Source organism: Mycetomoellerius zeteki, unplaced genomic scaffold, assembly GCF_001594055.1.
Source record: "Mycetomoellerius zeteki isolate Tzet28-1 unplaced genomic scaffold, Tzet1.0 scaffold149, whole genome shotgun sequence".
Taxonomy (NCBI): domain Eukaryota; kingdom Metazoa; phylum Arthropoda; class Insecta; order Hymenoptera; family Formicidae; genus Mycetomoellerius; species Mycetomoellerius zeteki.
In genome coordinates, this window is record NW_017256436.1 from 3,505,467 (window position 1) to 3,525,121 (window position 19,655).

Genomic DNA, 19,655 nt, shown 5'->3' on the forward strand with positions numbered 1-19,655 from the left:
GCTGCTGCTGCTGCTCCTGCTGTTGCTGTTGCTGTTGCTGTTGTTCATAATCTTCCTTATAGGCGACTCTATCCTGACGCTCTACTCTTCTGTCGCTGTACTCGTACCTGGGCTGCTCTTTTTGAGGATCGATCGATTGGTATCTCTCCGTCGGTTGTAAATAGGCACCACGAGGATATTCAGAAGCGGCAGGAGCCGGTTGCTCACGTTGCTGCGGTGCCGCCGCAAAATAATTGCCGCCGTAAATGAAAGACGTAGGATCAACGTAAGGAGCTTGTGGTTGATAAACCGAATCAATCAGCTGTTTAATGTGACTCGGCACCGCCGAATACGGTTTGTAGCTGTAATACTGCGGACCTTGGGCCTGCTGTTGGGTTTGTTGAGGCTGAGGCCGGGCCGGTTGTTGAGCTTGTCGAAGACGAAGGGGCGAGCCGCCCTCAGCACGCTGAGACCGCTGAGCGTTCGCCAACTGGCTCTGGAGCGCGAGGTACTCCGAATTAATCCTTGAATCTGCAACACCGAAAGAAACGCTCCGTCATTCTGGCATTGATTAAGGCTAGTCGTCGACTGTTGATTGTTTACGCAACGTTGACCTTAGTCGGGGATTATAAAGGAATTGTTCTAAAGATCTGGGATGTGAAAATCTATTCTTGCGTGCATACAATAGCAGTAGCGGTAACAGTTAATTGCGATACATCGGATCCAAGGTTCCGAAGTACATCTTCAACAGCAAATAATCAAAGAAACTCACCGTCACTATCTGCATACTTGATTTGCTCTTGCGGCGCGCGAACAGATCTCCCTACATTTTCCGTTTTTACCCACGCAATTGATATCACCGCAATAAAAAGAATCTGTAAATTTGTAATAAATAATAGCACGATATATCGTGCAATGTCATAACAACTGGCTTTAAATTAAAAATAATAAAACTGAACAAATGTTTCAAAGATAAATTTATAATGTCAAATTATATTAAATTTAAATTATTTTTAATCAGTTCTTATCGGCCACTCTTACTCAATATATAGTTAATTTAATTAAAACAATGAAGTTAAATAATTTAATTGAAGAAATGTATTAAGTTTGACTTAAATTTAGTTTATTACTAAGTGTATAATAATATGGGCGTTGTTTATTTTAAAACTAAACAATTCAATTACAGAAATGGATTGATTTAAATTTCGATATATACGAGAAAGTTAAAAATGATAAATTTTTTTTAATTCAAAGAATTAGTTATCATTGTTTCTTTGATATCTAACAATGTGCAAAGTACAAAAACGTAAAAAAAATGTTCCACGAATAATTATGCGATAAAATTATATTAAAAGGTAATGTATATTTAATTAAATAAGACTAATATTAAAATAATCAACAATCACACACTTGAAATTAAAGAAACCGATTAAAAAACATATTTCACCCTTAACATTCACATATCAGCAGAAAGACCTGCGAAATAAAATTTGATATTGAAATATTTCTTGTCACTATATTAATATCGACACAATGGAAGCGGCCAATCAATCAGAATATTTTGAACACTCACTGGTAGTTTCATGGCTGCGTACGGAGAGAGATGTGCACGGATTGTCGCGCCGAGTTTACTCGCAGAAATCAGCCGGCGAAGTCGGCGTGGCTCTTCTATATAGCCGTAGTCGCCCCGACGTAATTGGTGACGCGAGTACGCGGCTGGTGGCTATCCACTTTTAGAGTAATTCTGTCTCTATCAACGATAGAACTCCGACAAAAGACTCTCCCTCTTCCCGAGGATATATTATCATTCGTAAAAATGTGTCTCATTGGTGTAACGCTATCTAGAATTATTTATGTCAGAGGTGATCCCACAAGAATTCAGAATATTTGCGAATCCAGAAGAGGAAAGTCTACGATATATTTTCCTTACGGTTGAACAATGCATAATTTCTATCTGCGGAATTATTCGTTACAATAAAACTATCGCATTTAAAAAATGTACTTATTAATTTTATAAAAAAAGACTATCTAACATATTAGATAAGATCATATATAAGATATATCTTGGTAATATCATTTGTAATTCATATGAAGAAAAGTGAAAAGCAGTAATTAGAAATAAAAAAAATAAAAGAATAAATAAAAGAGCATTATAAAACATGATTTTAGTAGAGAGTTAATACACATTTTAAATAATATAAGTAGAAATTTAAGAAAATAAAAATTGATTTAAATGAGTTTTCTCACAAAGAAACCATGTAAAGTGTCAAATTCTGAATGAAACTTCATACACATATAAGTTACGTAAATAGATAAATTTAAAAATTATCAATTGCGACCAATAAACGATTTTAAGGATTACATCTAGGTAATTACATTTTATATGTAAAACAGTTTTCAGCTTTTTTGTTATCTCAAAAATTATTATAATATCAAAAAATGCTTTAAAAAAGTTTTTATAAATTTTAGAGACATAGCGAGAAAAGTTTTACATATAAAATGTTATACATATAAAGGAATGAATTCTTTTTGTTTATTGACCGCAACTGATATTTTTTAAATTCGTATATTTACGTAATGAGCGAGATTCCCTTATCAAATCAAAAAGATTAAAGTCAAATTAGAGTAAAAGGGGATTAAACATGAACATATTCAACTTTATGTTCTCGGAAACAATTTTTTTTAGATTTTAAGAATGGTGAAATCATTAGACTTTATGCGATTTCGAAGGTTTTAACGAGGTTACGATGATGTAACAAGAAATGTCGGTATGGTGTTTTTTTTAAACTAAAATCCGCGTTTCAAAGTACTAAAGCGGAGCTGTAAGGTTCGTGTATGCACTTAAATTATCTCAAATGAGGGCAACGACAAGGTAGAAACAAAAAGAAAGCGCGTAGCGAATGCCCAACTATAAACGGAATACAATAAATATAAGATTGCATAAAGTGAAAAAAAGTTAGAAAATGTCTTTTACTTCGTGCATTTGTATTTTCTTATATTTAACGGTGTGAAATGGTAATTTAAGTAATTCCACAGCAGAAAAGGACATAATTATAAAAAAAGAATTTGTAATAAAATTAATTTTTAGCTGATCAAGAAATGTCATCATGTATAATTACAAAAACGATTTTTTTTATTCCGTACACTGTTTCCTTAGTTTTCCAAAAAGATCAATATGAATTTACTTATTATTTCTAATTAATTTTATTATTTCCAAAAAACAATAAGGAAAGTGAATTATTATTGTTTATTATTTTTATTAATGTTTTAAATCAATCATTAAACTTTAATGTACCTAATATAAAGTTTCATGCATTTGAAAATTGGCTAAACTAAAAATTATAATAGAATAGAAGAATTTGTGATAAATAAATCAAGCTTGAAGTAACACGGATCTTTCTGGTTTAAACGATTGAAGTAAGCTGAAAAAAAAACTATTCCTAGTAGTGTGTTGTAAGGAACTATGCTGTCTCAACTTCATATAATTAAATTTACGACGCGTAAACCATCCATGGTGCGCTAAATAATATGCTGCCAATCTACGTCAGACCGGCAATCTATAGCCAAGCTAGAAATTAAAGGGGTGAAAAGCAATGGAAGAAAAAAAAAATCTACTTAGCTTAGATCTATAAATTCCACGGATAATGAACCACGCCGCTTTTATATTGATGCGCAAAAAGAAAACCTTTCGCACAGCGAGATAATTACGTGACCGCGTGATGCTCACGAAACTCAAATAGTCTAATGCGATGAGAGTGCAACGTAACTGTTTGTGAGCAATGATAATTATCTTCCAACTGAACTGACGTTATTAATCTCGTAAATTAAAACTCTATAAATACCTACAGCGTATTCCGCTGTTTTTCGTGCATAAATAATATGTTAAACGATAAACTCTTATATTTCTCTACGTTATTGGTACCGAGCTTATGAGAAATGGATGTTATATTATACATTAATCCTAGTAGTAAGTAGTTCAATGTTGAAATAAGATACATAGCTTCCTTCATATTCTAGAAATAGAATTTTTTATTCGACAACAAAAAATCTCCGATTGCTAAATAATTCTTTCAAGAAATTGGTAGCGTAGAAGTAATTTATTAACGGGTACAGTGCATAAGATCATTGTGGAAAATATTAAGTAAAGACTGGACAAGGAAACGCACGTTTAAACCAAACCATGAAAATCTCAGGCGTTTTTCGACGAATTTTGTTAATTCCTTTTCCCGGCGATAAATTAATGTTATTTTCTGAAGTTACAAACGAAACGTTGCGACATGTGGCATCTGAAACGGTCATTAACCTATGCCCATACGTGCGGATGTAGACGATGAAAAACTTGCGGCCGCGATAAGATTCGAAAGGTGCGATTGGCGGGAGACGGGAAAAAGAAGGATTTGACAGGAGGAAGCGGGCGGAGAAAGTCAATTATTCCTGGCCGATCAACTGGGAAGATCTTGTGTTTGCGGCGCTTGATATTGCGGCGCGATCGAGAACTTACTTTATCGGACATGAATGTAGAAATGCACTTCCTTCCGTTCGAATGATGATCCGCGATTTGCGATATTTCGACACGCTGTACATACACGATGTACAGCGTTCGATAAATACCACATGCATGAATTAATTCACTACAATTCACTTCCACAAAATATATGTTCCTATGGCTAATGTAGAAAGTTACGATATTAAACATTTCAATTTAACGAAAGACATTACGCATGACCCTTAATATAAAAATTTAATACTATTAATCACTTATTTTGAGTATTAAAAATATTGTTAATATTGTACTAAAAATAATTAAGTGATTAATTGAATTAGTATTAAATTTCTATAAGGAGATGGTAAAGATAAAAAGCTGTAAAAATTGGCAGGAACATTTTATTCCCACTCAACAATAATGTAATATATAGGAAATATTATTATTATCAAGATTCAACCTCGATTGTATTTTAGAAATAATTCTTATATTATATAAATACAATACTTATATAAATTTCAATTAAATAAACAGCACACCAATCATTACTGTTGGACTTGAAACATAATCATAAACTGAAGCTGAAATAATAATAATAATAATAATAATATCACAAATTGATATCAATTTAATAATAATGCTAATAAATTATTAATATCAAAAATATTGCAAAAGCTTATTGCGAAAATCTTAAATGTAATATAACACACATATATTGTACGTAACAGTTATATTAATTGTTGAATAGGAAATTAGAACATTGATGTAATATTACTGTCAATTAGTATTTAATGGGGAGTAATAATTCCGCATCCGCATGTACAAGAAAATCAAGTATTTGAAATCGTCGATGAATAAAAAAGCGAAACAGGATATTCAATCTCCTGTTGAAAGAGTTTTATAATCTGTACGTTTGCGATTACGAGATATAGATATAATCGTAAACGAGAAAAATAATCGATAATTTCGAGGCCGGGAGCAATAAGATCCGCACTTTCGCCATACTTATTAGCTATTAAGAAAATCGGAAATAAGAAAAAACGCGAATAAGAAAGAGAGAGAGAGAGAGAGAAAAAAATGAGAGAAAAAACGAAGTATACTCTATAGTTAATACCCCTGTTAAGCTAGCCCTCCCCCCCCTCACCAGCGATAAATAAATTCTAATACATACCAAAATTAAGTGCTAATAAGGTGTTGAAGTGCGGAATTAGGTGCTCAAACCATTTAGCAGAAAGAAAAAACTAATGGGGGGGGGGGCTAGTTTAATATTAAGTTAGTCTCCCTCCAAAAAAAATTAACATTTATTGCGTAAACAAACAAAACAAATACATCAGAATTAAGTGTTAATTAGATGCTCCAAGGAATTACTAAAATATTTCGAAAATACATATACAGAATTATATACAGAACTTTAGGCGTCAGTCGAACAGCGAACAGTCGGTTCACAAGAGAGAAGATCGAGGGGGTAACCACTTAATGTAATCGTGGGACAGAGTCCTCGAAATCATTATAAAATTTATATGAAATCTCTATGCACAATCCGATAATTACATATAAAACCACGAGAAACCATTGTATAATATTAAATAAAATCGTATATTTTACCAAATTACTTCATATGTAGTGGAAAAAATTATTTGTAATCAGATAAAATCATATGAAATCATGTAATCTGTGGGACAATATTTCACCTAGTGGTTACCCCCTCGGAGAAGATACCTTAAAAAATTAGATGCTCAGACAAATTTGGTACTAAAAAATATTTGTTTTTTAGTATTATTTAAAGATATCAAGCGCCGAATTAGGTGCTCGTTCCGTTTGGGAGAAATTCGAACTCAAAGAGAGGTTGCGCGGTCGGCTCACAAAAGAGAAGTGGTCTTAAACAATTAGATGCTCCAACAAATTTGGTACTAAAATGTTTGTTTTTTAGTACCAAAATACTAAAAAACAAATATTTTAGTACCAAATTTGTCTGAGCATCTAATTTTTGAGGTATCTTCTCTCTTGTGAACCGACTGTTCGCTGTTCGACTGACGCCTAAGTTCTGTATATAATTTTGTATATAATTCTGTATATGTATTTTCGAAATATTTTAGTAATTCCTTGGAACACCTAATTAGCACTTAATTCTGATGTATTTGTTTTGTTTGTTTACGCAATAAATGTTGATTTTTTTATTGGGGGGGACTAACTTAATATTAAGCTAGTCCCCCTCCCATTAGTTTTTTTTTCCTGCCAAACGGTTCGAGCACCTAATTCCGTACTTCAGCACCTAATTAGCACCTAATTAACATACAATAATTAACATACAATAATACCTTAATTTTGGTATGTATTAGAATTCATTTATCGCTGGTGGGGAGGGCTAGCTTAACAGGAGTGCGGTTAATATATGCGGTTAATATATGTTGAGGCATTTAAAATCACTCGGTTTGATTTTCCTGAAGTTATCGCTATCTATTCTAACTAATTTAACGATGTAGTAATGAATATAAAAAACTCATTGGGTACCGCAATCATAACATTTATAGATTCATGAGTAAAATCAAAAATCACTACGGCAGATGAAGGACAATTTTACATTTTATTTTTTGACGAAGACTGATATCCTCTCTCTGAAAGAAAAATAATTTCGAAGATCGTATGCGACGCCAACCCTGAAGAATGTTCTAAGCTTCGACACGATCACCGTTATGCTTCCGATAATCCATTGGAAGTCGGTAACAGTATCAGAAAAGTCGGTATATAATCTACTGTAGTACGAAAGGTACAATCTACTGTAGACTCACAATTGAGTTTTCAGCATTGCAAGTTCTCAAAAGTGCATTTAAGCTTTAATCTCAGTTCAGGGCATTTATAAAATTGATATTACAAATTTTGATATATGACTATTTAAATCGGCAATGTTTTTTTCGTATTTTATTTGAATTTGTATTAGTATTTCTTTTTAGTTTTTATAAACTTTTTTTAATTATTTAGATAAGCCATATTTTATATTTTTTGCCTATTAATACAACAAAATAATTAAATGATGACAATCTTAATAATATCCGAACATTCCTAAATGTTATTAAAAAAATAAATTATTAATATGGCTCAATAAGAATAAATCAATAAATAAAAGAAGGGCTACGAGCCAATTATACTAAAAAAATATTAAATAATTTAATAAAAATATTTGCGATATACGCATCGAAATGATATCAATGTGTTGATTTTTCACATTTACATTGATTTTATTGGATTTTTATATATGTATAAGTTTGTTACGTTCGCATAATCTATAGATACTTACATTATTTAAATTTAAAAACAAAAAATAATAGAGTACAATGTCGTAAAAAATTATGCTGTTTTAGTTTTCCTATGAAAAATCTTCGTCATTAATTAAAGAACAGAATTTATGTTTTTTTTTAAATAAAGAAATGTAGTTGAACATCAAACAAGTTAATAATATAATTAAGAGAATTATGTATGGAAAAATATCATTTTTTTAAATTATATAGTCATAATTTCTTTGGAGAAGAATAAAAATGCAGAACATTTCGCACGTCAATTAACGTCAGGGATTTTGGAAACTCTGTATAAACTGCTCGACTTTTTTGCGAGCTAAGATATTAGACTAAGTTATCATGCGGATATTTCAACGACTAGAAAAACTTGTACAGAAATTGTTCGTAGGGCGTGGTGGAAGACGGGTGTGATTGGGACGCGCGGGTTTCTATCAAGGCCTCTTCGCCGGGTCGCCCTGAGCCAACCTACCGTATAAAACGCCCCTCTCATTGGCTTCTATGAGCACTGTTGCGCTTCCCGCTGCATAAGAATCCATTATTCCCTCGACATGACTCCTATAGTCGTAAGTATATATCCATTTAATCTTAAACCACACTCTTGTCAAATCATTCATTTAACACATAGTAATAGAATTCTATATAAAATATAATCAAAAATATATAATTAAATTTAATGAAATATATCAGAATATGATTATATATGTCGTAAAACGTATATGTTAAATAATAAGACATAAGAATATTTTGTATCTTACATCTTTTAGATTCTTAGATATCTCAATTCGTCGAACAAAAAAATTCGTTTGTATATATTCAATTTTATTTCCTTTACATACACAGATTATTTTGTTGGGTATGATCGTTATCGGTGTCTCCTGCCAAGAACCTCATTACCAATCGCCACATCAAACGGCGATTTTGAGTGACGCGCGTTATCTCGCAGGTGATGGCACATTCGGTGCAGCTTACTCTCAAGAAGACGGAGTAGAATTTAAGGAGGAAAGCGACATAGAAGGTAATCGACGTGGATCATATTCGTACATCGACCCAACCGGGGAAAGGCGCACTGTGACTTATACAGCAGGAAAGAACGGATTCCAAGTACGTAAAGTGTACATTTATTTGCTAATTAAATCTATTCATTAATTTTTGACGCTAAATTTATATTATAACATTTTATAATTTATCTTTGTTAGATTTTTTATAATTAAATTTTGTGTTTCTAAATTTATAATTTATTAATTTTTTTATATAACTTTTTATATAAAATATTATATATAAATATTTCAGAACAAATTAGATCTAAAGTTTAAAAAGAGTCCATTAATTTATTGCAAAATTAATCATACGGTAATATAAAGCACAGGTTTACTCAATTCTATTTCATTAACTTTAATCGAATTTTAAATTAATCTTGAACTTTGTCTCGCAGGCGACCGGAGATCACATTCCTAGCGCACCCCCGCAAGTGCCACCGCAGCCGGAGTACATACCGTTGGCGCAATATAATCCGTCGGATTACCACCCTCCGAGTTACGCACCGCCATCCCCTCAACAATATCCACGGCGCTATCAATCGGATTATGAGCCGCAACCTGTTTATCGATCGCGGCCTCAACCGTCACCTCCTCAACAGTATTCGCAGCGTTATCAACCGGATTACGAGCTACAATCTGTCGTTTATCAACCGCAGCCTCAACCGCAACCTCAACCGCAACCTCAACCGCAGCCTCAACCGCAGCCTCAACCACAGCCTCAACCGCGGCTTCAACCGCAATATCAGCCGCAGCCGCCACCTCGCTATCACTATCCTTCGGAGTTGCAAGGTATACCCTCGTATGCGCCACCGAGGCCACACTATCAACCCCAACTTCGCCCCGCACCACAACATAACGTGATAACGACACCGGCCGCAGCGCCCCGGAATTTTTATCCGCCGGGAAAGCTCAATTTCAATCGGACCCCCGACGGCTTCTCCTATACGTTCAGTAAAAGTTGAGTGACATGAGTTATTATGATGTGAGAAGCGATAACGAATTCGAGATGAGACTAACTATTAATTTAACAAAAGAATTCTAGTTTTGAAATAAAAATGTGGTTGAGTGTCAAAAAAGTTAATAACTAAGAGTTATTTAAAAAATATCTTTTTTTTAATCAGTTGTGATCTCTTTTTGTTCTTATTTCATATTCCAAATTAATTCTAAATATAACATACGTGCTCGATTATAATAATTATTATATTTTTCTTTTTTTATATAAATTTATCATCAATAATCCATCAAAACATCGTAAAATATTTATATATACTAAAATGTATTTTCATAAGAGTTCCCTTACAAAGCAAATCTCTACACATATATCTCCGCATCTGAAGAATAAAACGTTTAAACTGCAGAATCGAATGATTTCATCGTGCAATGCTCGATGTACCTTACATAGCGATTTCCCGTACAAATACGAGCACAATCACGTGCTCCATAGGGTCGACTTACTTTCATCCGGTAACCTTTGCGTTCTCCATAGTGTTGTAACTGAGAATCCCACGATATACTGAAAGAAATGTGGGATACGCCCGATATAGGATATATTTATACAAGGAATGTTATATCAAAAGTGTATTCATTAATTCTCTACCATGTCTTTATTTAACTCATAATTGTAATTAAACTTATTTAATACAAATATCATAACAAGATAATTTTAACTTTAATATTAAATAAAGATATATTTTCCTACGTTAATGGATCAAAAAGATGTGTTTCCTTCTCTTTTATTTTACAAGCGTCATAAAATAGTGCTTATGTTACTAATACTTTCTAATAAAAATTCCTTTATTAAAATTAATTTATAGTCAATACATATATGTATATTTAAACAGCCATCCATTATAAAATACCGTCAAAATAACGTTGCGTCGTGTCTTGTTCTACGAAAGACAGCAAATTACTGGCAGAAACGAAAGAAAGGAGGAACAAAGGAGCGATTATCTTATTATCCAAGCTCGCGAGTGAAAATGCGAGGGAGGGAGTCGGGAAGGGCGAGGAAATAAAAATGCAACGAAGTCGAGCCGGTTCGCTAGCCATTATTATTGTTGGCCGTAACACGGGCGCGGCACAATCCGGCAAGGCGAACCGCCTGCATCCGAACAGGAACTCAGCAACCTTAGGTAGGCAGAAAGAAATGCAAACGCCACTGATATTCTAGGTCACTCCGACATTGTCGCCAGTCTAAACGCCTTATAACATCATTATGCGAATTGACGATATTATCGATTTTACTGTTGTGATGCCAGTTCGTCCTTGTCACCGAGTAAATCTTACACGCAAAGAGATTAACATCCATTAATTAACGCAATGACAATAAATGCAACGTGGTTCTTTTTTAGTCGCATTTTATTTATAAAGGTATATTGAGTATACATTTCGTTTCGTATATAATTATGGCAGTAATATACAGACTCTGATTAGCTGCGCGTGACATCAACAGTATAAAAGTAGTCTAAAACAGCTACTGTAGAGGCAGTGTGGCATCGAACGTTCACTCTCCTCGTAACAGAAGGACGAAAATGAAAATAAACGCCGTTTTACCTAAGTAACTAACTTATGTCAATGTTTTTTTTTATTTATGCCGATGTGCCTCCCCAACACGTGAATTTTAAATGATGACGGTGTGAATAAATCCCAGAGAAAAGGCACTAGGCGTCGTCTATTCTTCCAAATCCTCAATGCGCGAGACTGTTACGCGTTTTCTTGAATGCGCGTAGCTCCTACTTTTCATTTCACTTTTTCTCCCCCTTTCTTTTATATAAAAAAAAATCTTCATAAAGAAATCCAAGTTATAATGCCTGTGTACGCACACTCTCACGCTTACATTAAACAGTACATTGAAGCGTATAATCGACCTGCATTTTTTTTTTACACCCGCATGGCTGGCTGGCTCGAGTATTCCTAATGTTCTCTATCAAACACTATTAACATTAAACATTATCGATTTTGTAGACAAACGTTAATTATTTATCTCCTCAAGTGCAAACAGTGGTTGACTTCAAAGGCATTGATTTAAATTTGATTGCACTTTCGTCTCAACATACGCGCAATAAGACAGTACAGCGCGCGCAATTCAGAGATGAGCATCATAAAGTAAAAACTGGCCTCATGGCGGGTAGAACTATTTACTAATCTCACTACGCTAAAAATATAAGTTCGGCTGTAGACTCGGGACGTACCCATAATTGCTTGTCATGCATACGATAATCTAAGGTCGCTATTGTCGCGGTAATTATACCTCTAGTTATAAATGTTATGTTACACAAAATATACGCTCAGCGTTAGGCTCCGATTTTTGATTTTTATATCATCGCAGAGGCACGGTCGTCTCATAAAACGATCATCGAATGGAAAACAACCCGGAAGCGGATTTGTACGTGGGGCAGGAGGCACGGCAGTCTCGCGTTCTTAGCGCATTTTACTGGCTTATCTTAGAGAACTATTCTAAGGAGACGAGAGGAAGCTTTAAGCGCTGTAACAAGCGAATTCTATCGGCTTCTTCTGGAAGATATAGTTTGTTCACAATGCAATTCACATTAAAACGCTTGAGTCTGCCAATATGTTGACGCGTATATTCGTTCGTAACGGAAACTGGTACTCGATTATTGTCGCTAATAATTTTTCCGTTGCGAATAATGGGCACATTCGTATACATACATATTTTTCCTTTTGATAAAACAACGGAATTATTTGCCGATTTACATATACTCCGAGTTTGCATCGTACGAAATCTAAATAAAATCACAGACGCAATGGGTATAGACTGCGCATTCCCTGATATTAACATCTCTCTTCAAATCGATACTTTGAAGAAAAAAAGCAGTATGAATAGCTCTATCTTACTTTTTATAACGATAGTGACAACTTCATAGAAATGCGTAGTTTATACTTATTACGTTCATGGATATAATGCAGGGGAGAAAAATTAAAAAATAAATTTTCTTCCCACATTTCTACGCGCAAAGAACATGCGTAAGATATCCATAAATGATGTATGATTAATCATACAAGAAATTCTTTACTATGCATTCTCAATACGTACCTATTCATAATAACTAAGTTTAAACTTCGAATATTCTTGAATAAGTACATGAACTTAAGATTCCAAAAATCGTAATAATAAGGAATAATCATACCGTAGTATCCATAGTAAAAAAAATATCTAAAACAATAAAAAAATTCTATTTGCGTTAAAAACCGATTAATAATAGACATTAAGACTTTGAGCATACTAGTATATGCTTCGTATTCGTTTCAAATAATACAATATATAAAAAAATATGTATAGAGAAATACTTGTATATACTTGTTATAAAAATTTCTTCACGAAATATGAATAAAAAATGAAGAAATTCGAAGCATTTCAAATTAAAGTTTGAAATTTGTTTATAATAAAAACTTTTCACTTCTAGACACGATTAATCGCTGAGATTTATGTACAGCAGCGATCCGTATATAAGATGACAATAAATTTGATCCACTGTCTTTGGAAGTTTATAAAGTTCCGTCTGTATAGTATTCTATCGCTAGATAACGATAATTTCACATGTCTCAGCACATGTAAGCGAATAGTTAACGATTGATAAGTATAGTAAAATTACACAAAGTAATTCATCCAATTTGACAACTTTAATGTTAGGTAATCTCTCACTCAGACGATAATATCGCAAAAAAAAATTTAAAAATCCCTTTTATATTTAAAAAAAATATGCTATTATATATAAATTTTTTATAATTTTATTCTTTTTATAAAATATTATTCTGATATAAAATATAAGAGACTAATATGTCCTTTAAAATCATGGAACTTTTGTTTCAGATCTTTTTTCACATAAAGGAAAAGAGTAATTCAAACTGATTAAATTAGATGAATCATTCTGCACAAAACTTAATTTTCCAAATTAAATCTGTAAACGACAGCATAATTCATTCTCATTGATATTGAAATTAAAATTAGAGAATAATATATACGCTATCAAAATAATAAATTCTCTAGATGTATATAACGTTGTAGTTAAAAACATACATATACATATAAAAAAATATAATAGCATTGAGAACAAACCTGTACATCAGAGAATATGTACTACTACAGACCTATTTTGTAACTTTCAAGTCTAACTATTTAAATCTAATTTAGATGTAACATTATAATATCCTTTATCGTATATAATTAATCGTCTTTTCATGCGTATATTTTATGCAACTAGTCACTTTCAGGCTTTATTCACGCTATATGAATATAATAATGATTCAATTACGTTCGCGGCTCGCTATATTCTTCAGTGAAGAATTTTCAGTGCTAATCTTTAATGAAATTTAAATCTTATTACCTTAAACGATCTAGCTGGATCTTAAATGCTTGTATAATTTTTGTGTGAGAAAGACCGAAAAATCATTTCAGCATTTTAAAGGACTACATACGTAGTATATAAATTCACACAAAAGAATTAAAATTATGTTCCTTCGACATACCTTTAATTCATTAATTACTTATCGACTCAATTTTTTATCAGGAACAGCGCTATATGGTTAGTGAGCGATATTTAAGAAACACTGTATAAAAAATCTTACTATATATATATATATATATATATAAAGTACATTCATTGATAAAAAAGTATATGTCTAAATAATGCTGAATTTTAAAAGAATTGAAATAAGGCGACTAAATAAATAATTACTGTAACGTGAATAAAGCTTACATATTAAGAGTTACATGTTATACGTTAAAAAGTTACAGAATAGGTCTACTAGTACCTACAAATAGCGAGAAGCTAGCTATGTAGGAACGTATACTATCAAGTCATTTTTAAATACTGACACAATATAGTTCGTATTCTTATTATAACTTAGTATCATGTCAGTACCTCAATTTCTTTTTTTCAATAACGTAGATCTTATCTTGTGTCAAGATACACAGTAGTGTATTCTTGAAAATAATTTCTTTACGTAATTCTGCTCTGATGATATGTATTTGCTACAAAGTGTGTAAATTGCTACTTCTTTAATGATCTGTCGCGAAATGATTGCCAAAATTTTTATTTTCTTGAGAAATATTAGAAATATTAATAATCCTTCTTGATAATTTTTAAATAGTGTAAAGGAATGATTAAACTTAATATGAAAGTTACTTACTTTCAGAGACAATAAAAATACATAAAAAATTAATCACAGTGGATTATCAACATTGATAAAATTATCAATCTAATCCATCAATATGTTAACATTGCTATTCGCTATTAATTATCGTTATAGAACATGCTACTGTGTATCTATTATCGATAAGTTGGTATATATATCATTACAATCACAATATGCATGACATCCTATGCGAAAGTTTCTGGTGGAGCAGAAAACTTGTACTATGGTAAGACACGAATCGACAGTACGTAGCGACAGGGAAAAGAGTAATTCTAGCTGCATAATCCGGAAGGATCGACAAGTCCTCTGGCAATGAGCTCAGCCGTCGCGGCATCTCCACCGCTCTGTTTACCACCCGACGGTTGCCCGTGCTCGCAATGCGAACGTATATGAAACATAAATTCGGCTTTATCCGTGAAATCGGCGCGACACACTAAGCAAAAATTCCTCTCGGGGGTATAGGATTGCGGCGGGGCAGGTCCTGGAAAGTACGGAGCGGCGTGTTGCGGCGGCATTCCCTCCAAATGAGATCTGTGATTGATCATCAAAATTAATTGTAGACATTACATTAAAACTTAGATATATTGATATTGAAAATAAAGAAATATTAACCGAGCGTGTTGCGTCCATTCCTCTCTAGTAGCGAATGATCGTCCACACAGTTCACAAGCCCAACTCACTGGTTCTTCTTTCAGTTTATGAATGGTATCTTGGCGAGATGATTGTTGCTGTTGCGCTTGCTGTTGTGGCTGCTGCTGCTGTTGTTGTTGCTGTTGATGTTGATCGACTCGAGGTGTTGAAGGCGCTGATAGAGGCGAAACACCGGTTCTATGTCTGAGTTTGTTCATATGGATAACCAATTTGTCTCGACGAGCAAACGCTTTACCTGCAACACGCATCAAGTTTTTTTATTCATTCAATTGCTCCTTTTTAAAACAGATCGAAGATAATCTGTGGTTAAAAATAATTAACAAAATCCAATAATGTATCCCATAATTATAATTTCCGTACTTACCGCACACTTCACAGGAATACGGCTTCTCTCCAGTATGTATACGCATGTGTATGACGAGTTTATCCTTACGAGCAAGTCCCTTGCCGCAAACAGTGCAGGCAAATGCTTTCGTCGTTGGCTCGCCAGTATTAGTCGCCTTCGAGACAGATCCCGGACGAACACTCGCGCTATTTGTCGTCATTGTTCGTAATGGTTGATTTACTGCCGGTGCTCTACTTCCAAACTGTTGGTCTGCTCCAGGAAATGCCGGCATCATGCTAGGGCGCATTGCGGCAGAGTAATCCGAAGACCTGCGAAGTAGGAACTAATGACTGTTATGCTACAATAATTTCTGGAAACGATTAAAAATATAATTATGTGAAATCCAACGTAAAACGCTTAAAATGTAATAAAATAAGATTTTAGTGTTAGAGGGGCATTTTGTAGAAAGCGCTTTGGAAAGCAATCCTTTTTATACAATCTGATATTTCTTTTCTATTCCACGACATTTATAAAGGTAAATCGTTAAATCTTCACGCAGAAATATCATATATTTTAAGAAGAAATATATTTTAAGAATTTTAAGAAGGTCAAAATGCCTTTTATATACCATGTTCCGATAGAACGCAGCACCCTTACTCCATCGTCGTAACCGAGCCCATCGTCTGGTAAGGTGAACGTGGGATTCGGTGGCTGCGAGGCCGCATGTGGTCCGGCTCCAGTTAATCTCGCCTGAGCAGCTTGCTGAGCCATGTGCTGCTGCAGTGCCGCGTGTGCCGCAGTGTGCGTTTCCACGTAACTTGCATGCTGCTGCTGTTGCCCACCGTTTGACATCTTGTCCTTGTCCGTACTCTAAATTCGGATCATTGATTGATTACACGCCATGCAATAATTAATCCTTATTTAACATTTTGACCATGTCATCCATATTTGGATGACACGTAAAATTCATAAAGATCTCATCATTCACTTGTGAGTGACAGTTTTATTAATTCTAATCGGTATTTGCTCTGAAATTTCCTTAACTGGTGTTCACGCGAGCTTAGTGTATTTTAAATTAATATATCTTTACTAAAGATTATACATATATATATATAAGATGATATATAAAGAATTATATAAGATTATGTAATTTTTAAAATTATATATCGTAGTTGAAAAAATATCCGGGTCTATTGATTCCGCGAATACCAATTAGGGTTAATTTTACTAATTGTAAGTATTTAAGACATTAACCTGTAATAAAAACACATATTTTTTGTAACGTAAAAGGAACTTATCTTTCAGACAAAAATTTATTAGTTTTAGAAAAAGTTTTAAAATTTTATACTATACATATAAAAAAATTGCAATACTCTTAAACAAGCATAAATAACTAATAGGAAATAAAACCCATAATGGTCGAAGCTGGATCTTTAGTGCTCAAATAATTTATTTAAGATTTTTATTGTTTAAAATTTATATAAGATTTTTATTTTTTAGTCTAAATACAGTACGATAATTAACCTACATGAATAGAATAAAATTGTAAAAAGAGAGTAAGATTGTGAAATATAAAATTATTTCAATCATTACATTATTTAAAAATTAAGAAAATATCCTAGGGTCATCAAGATCCATATTTTCCAGTTACAAGTTAAAGAAACTATAAATTATATCACGACATTAAAAAACAATAAAGTATTAAAATAATACGCTAAAATAATAAACATATTAAACTCAATGTCAAAATTAACTTGGCAAAGTATTAACAATTATACGTTTACAAATATACGTAAGTCTTAATTTAATCCGTTGACTGATAATAATAAGTGCTCCGAAATTACGTTAGCTTGTATTGTAACATATTACTACATTATTACACTACTTATTTTAAAATATTTATTTGATATTATCAATAATATTCATGTTTCAATTTTTCTCTGAGACAATCAACAGTGAAAGCGCGAATTCTAGCAACCCCCTCCAGACGACAGCGTACGCTAATGCGTCAAGGGGATCGATTGTATATCTTGAAATGAGGTAAAAATTACAAAAGTTAATAAAATTACTAAAAAGTCATCTAAAATATTTATAATTTCACTAGCCAATACCTATTAAATTTGCTCACTTTTGTAATTTTCATCTTGTTTCAAGATACACAATCGATTCCAAGGTCCTTCAGAGGAAAAGACAATGAGGAAAGTTATTACGTGCGGAAGTTTAGGTCCACAACCTTGCTTTAAGAGGTCATAAGCCGTAAAACCATAAAATTTTATCAATTACAGTCGAATATAAGAAAAGTAATCCACTGTGATTGGTCAATTTCCTACGGCTTTACGGCTTACGGTTTCTTATGTCTGTTCTATAATAAATAAGTCATAAGAGACTCGTAAGTCATAAGAAATTGACCAATTACAACTGAATATGAAAAAAATAATCGACTATTAATTAATTTCTTGCGATTTGCGGCTTAGCGAGGTTGTGGACCTAGTTTCAGGAAAAAGACTCTGGAGAATGCTCTATAAATAATCGTCATCGTTGATTAATGAAATTGAAATGGATTTCATTCGTGCCCAATCCTTCTCTCACTGGGGGTACTAGATTATCAATCATTATAAAAAGACAAGAATAATTTCTGAGTTTCTGCAAGATTTCGAAATGCACTAAGCAAAGAAATCTAAAAAAAAATATATAAGAATGTGCAATGATCGAAAAGCAAAGAATGTTCCCCGGAAGAGAGAAACAGGGAGAAAGAAGCTGTCGTGCTAGTCGATCGTCTTAACGAAAGAAATGGGCGACCGTCTTTTTGGACGCGCTTACCACACACTACGGAGACCAAGTCACGTTCCAAAGAAGACCGTTGGGCTTCGAAATCAAAGGACCGGGAGAACACTTACGATCGAAGAGAGGCGGCTTTTCAAAATAGATCATGTGCGATCCAGATTTTTAAATCACAGCACCGATCGCGTGCGGCGGAGGAGGAATAATGACGACGAGAATCTGATGTTCATTTTCGGAGGGGTTGAGGTCTTACACTCGTATCACTTCGGACGCGCCGGAGTAACGATAACTGGCACGCTTCGGCGAGACAGTTCACTCGATATACAAACGTTAACACTGGCATGCGCATCCGCGCGAGCTTTGCACGCGAAGAGCTTATGGCGCTTTTTGTGCTTTTCGCTACGCGTTCGAAGGAATATCGCGGTTCACGAAGCGATCAGAGAGAGAGAGTCACGACGCTGGCAGCCACCGCAGCCGCCGCCGATTCCCGGCGCGGGAGGATGCAAGGACAAAGAGGCGAAAAAAAAGCAGCCGACAGCGCGCGGAGGGGATAAGCGCGAGACGGTCGGGGAGACGTCTCGCCGTTGGATTCGGAGAGAAGAAGAGAGGAAAGAAAGACGGAACCGCAGGTGAAGGGGGAGAAAGAAAAAAAGAGGGCTTGACGAAGGTAGGTAGACAGAGAGAGAGAGAGAGAGAGAGAAAGGGAACGACGTGTGCGTGTGTGAAGACGACGAGGGTGGGAAGAAGGAACAGCGAGAAAGAAGGCAAGAGCCTCCTGCCGGTGACACACACGGACGGAGCAACGCGTGATACAAACGATGCCGTTCGGAGGTTCCCCGCGGAATGCACTGCGGCCGGCGCGTAGCCCGAGGGTGCGACGAAGAGGAGGTGAACGCGCGCGCGGGTACGAAGAGACACGATCGAGAGAGAGAGAGAGAGAGAGAGAGAGAGAG

At 34.1% G+C, this 19,655-nt stretch overlaps 3 protein-coding genes across 3 annotated transcripts in view; 1 reads left to right on the forward strand and 2 right to left on the reverse strand.

Moving 5' to 3' along the window:
- LOC108720271 (GATA zinc finger domain-containing protein 10) overlaps nt 1-1,633 on the reverse strand; it is a 2,247-nt gene extending 614 nt beyond the window's left edge. Inside the window, exons 1-3 of the mRNA XM_018444168.1 lie at nt 1,553-1,633; nt 752-854; nt 2-510 (exon numbers count right to left, since the gene is read on the reverse strand). Of these exons, the coding sequence (XP_018299670.1) occupies nt 2-510; nt 752-854; nt 1,553-1,564 (624 nt within the window). The 5' untranslated portion in view covers nt 1,565-1,633. The remainder of the gene's footprint in view (nt 1; nt 511-751; nt 855-1,552) is intronic.
- A 6,639-nt stretch (nt 1,634-8,272) lies between these two features.
- Nucleotides 8,273-9,797, forward strand: LOC108720269 (Cuticular protein 100A). The gene is made up of 3 exons (XM_018444166.1): nt 8,273-8,318; nt 8,596-8,856; nt 9,188-9,797. Exons 1-3 carry the CDS (start codon nt 8,304-8,306, stop codon nt 9,752-9,754), a joined length of 843 nt encoding a protein of 280 aa, XP_018299668.1. The 5' UTR covers nt 8,273-8,303; the 3' UTR covers nt 9,755-9,797.
- A 5,266-nt stretch (nt 9,798-15,063) lies between these two features.
- The window catches only part of LOC108720260 (zinc finger protein 48), an 11,596-nt gene continuing 7,004 nt past the window's right edge, over nt 15,064-19,655 (reverse strand). The window contains exons 3-6 of the mRNA XM_018444155.1: nt 16,550-16,791; nt 15,961-16,250; nt 15,558-15,831; nt 15,064-15,476 (exon numbers count right to left, since the gene is read on the reverse strand). Of these exons, the coding sequence (XP_018299657.1) occupies nt 15,218-15,476; nt 15,558-15,831; nt 15,961-16,250; nt 16,550-16,791 (1,065 nt within the window). The 3' untranslated portion in view covers nt 15,064-15,217. The remainder of the gene's footprint in view (nt 15,477-15,557; nt 15,832-15,960; nt 16,251-16,549; nt 16,792-19,655) is intronic.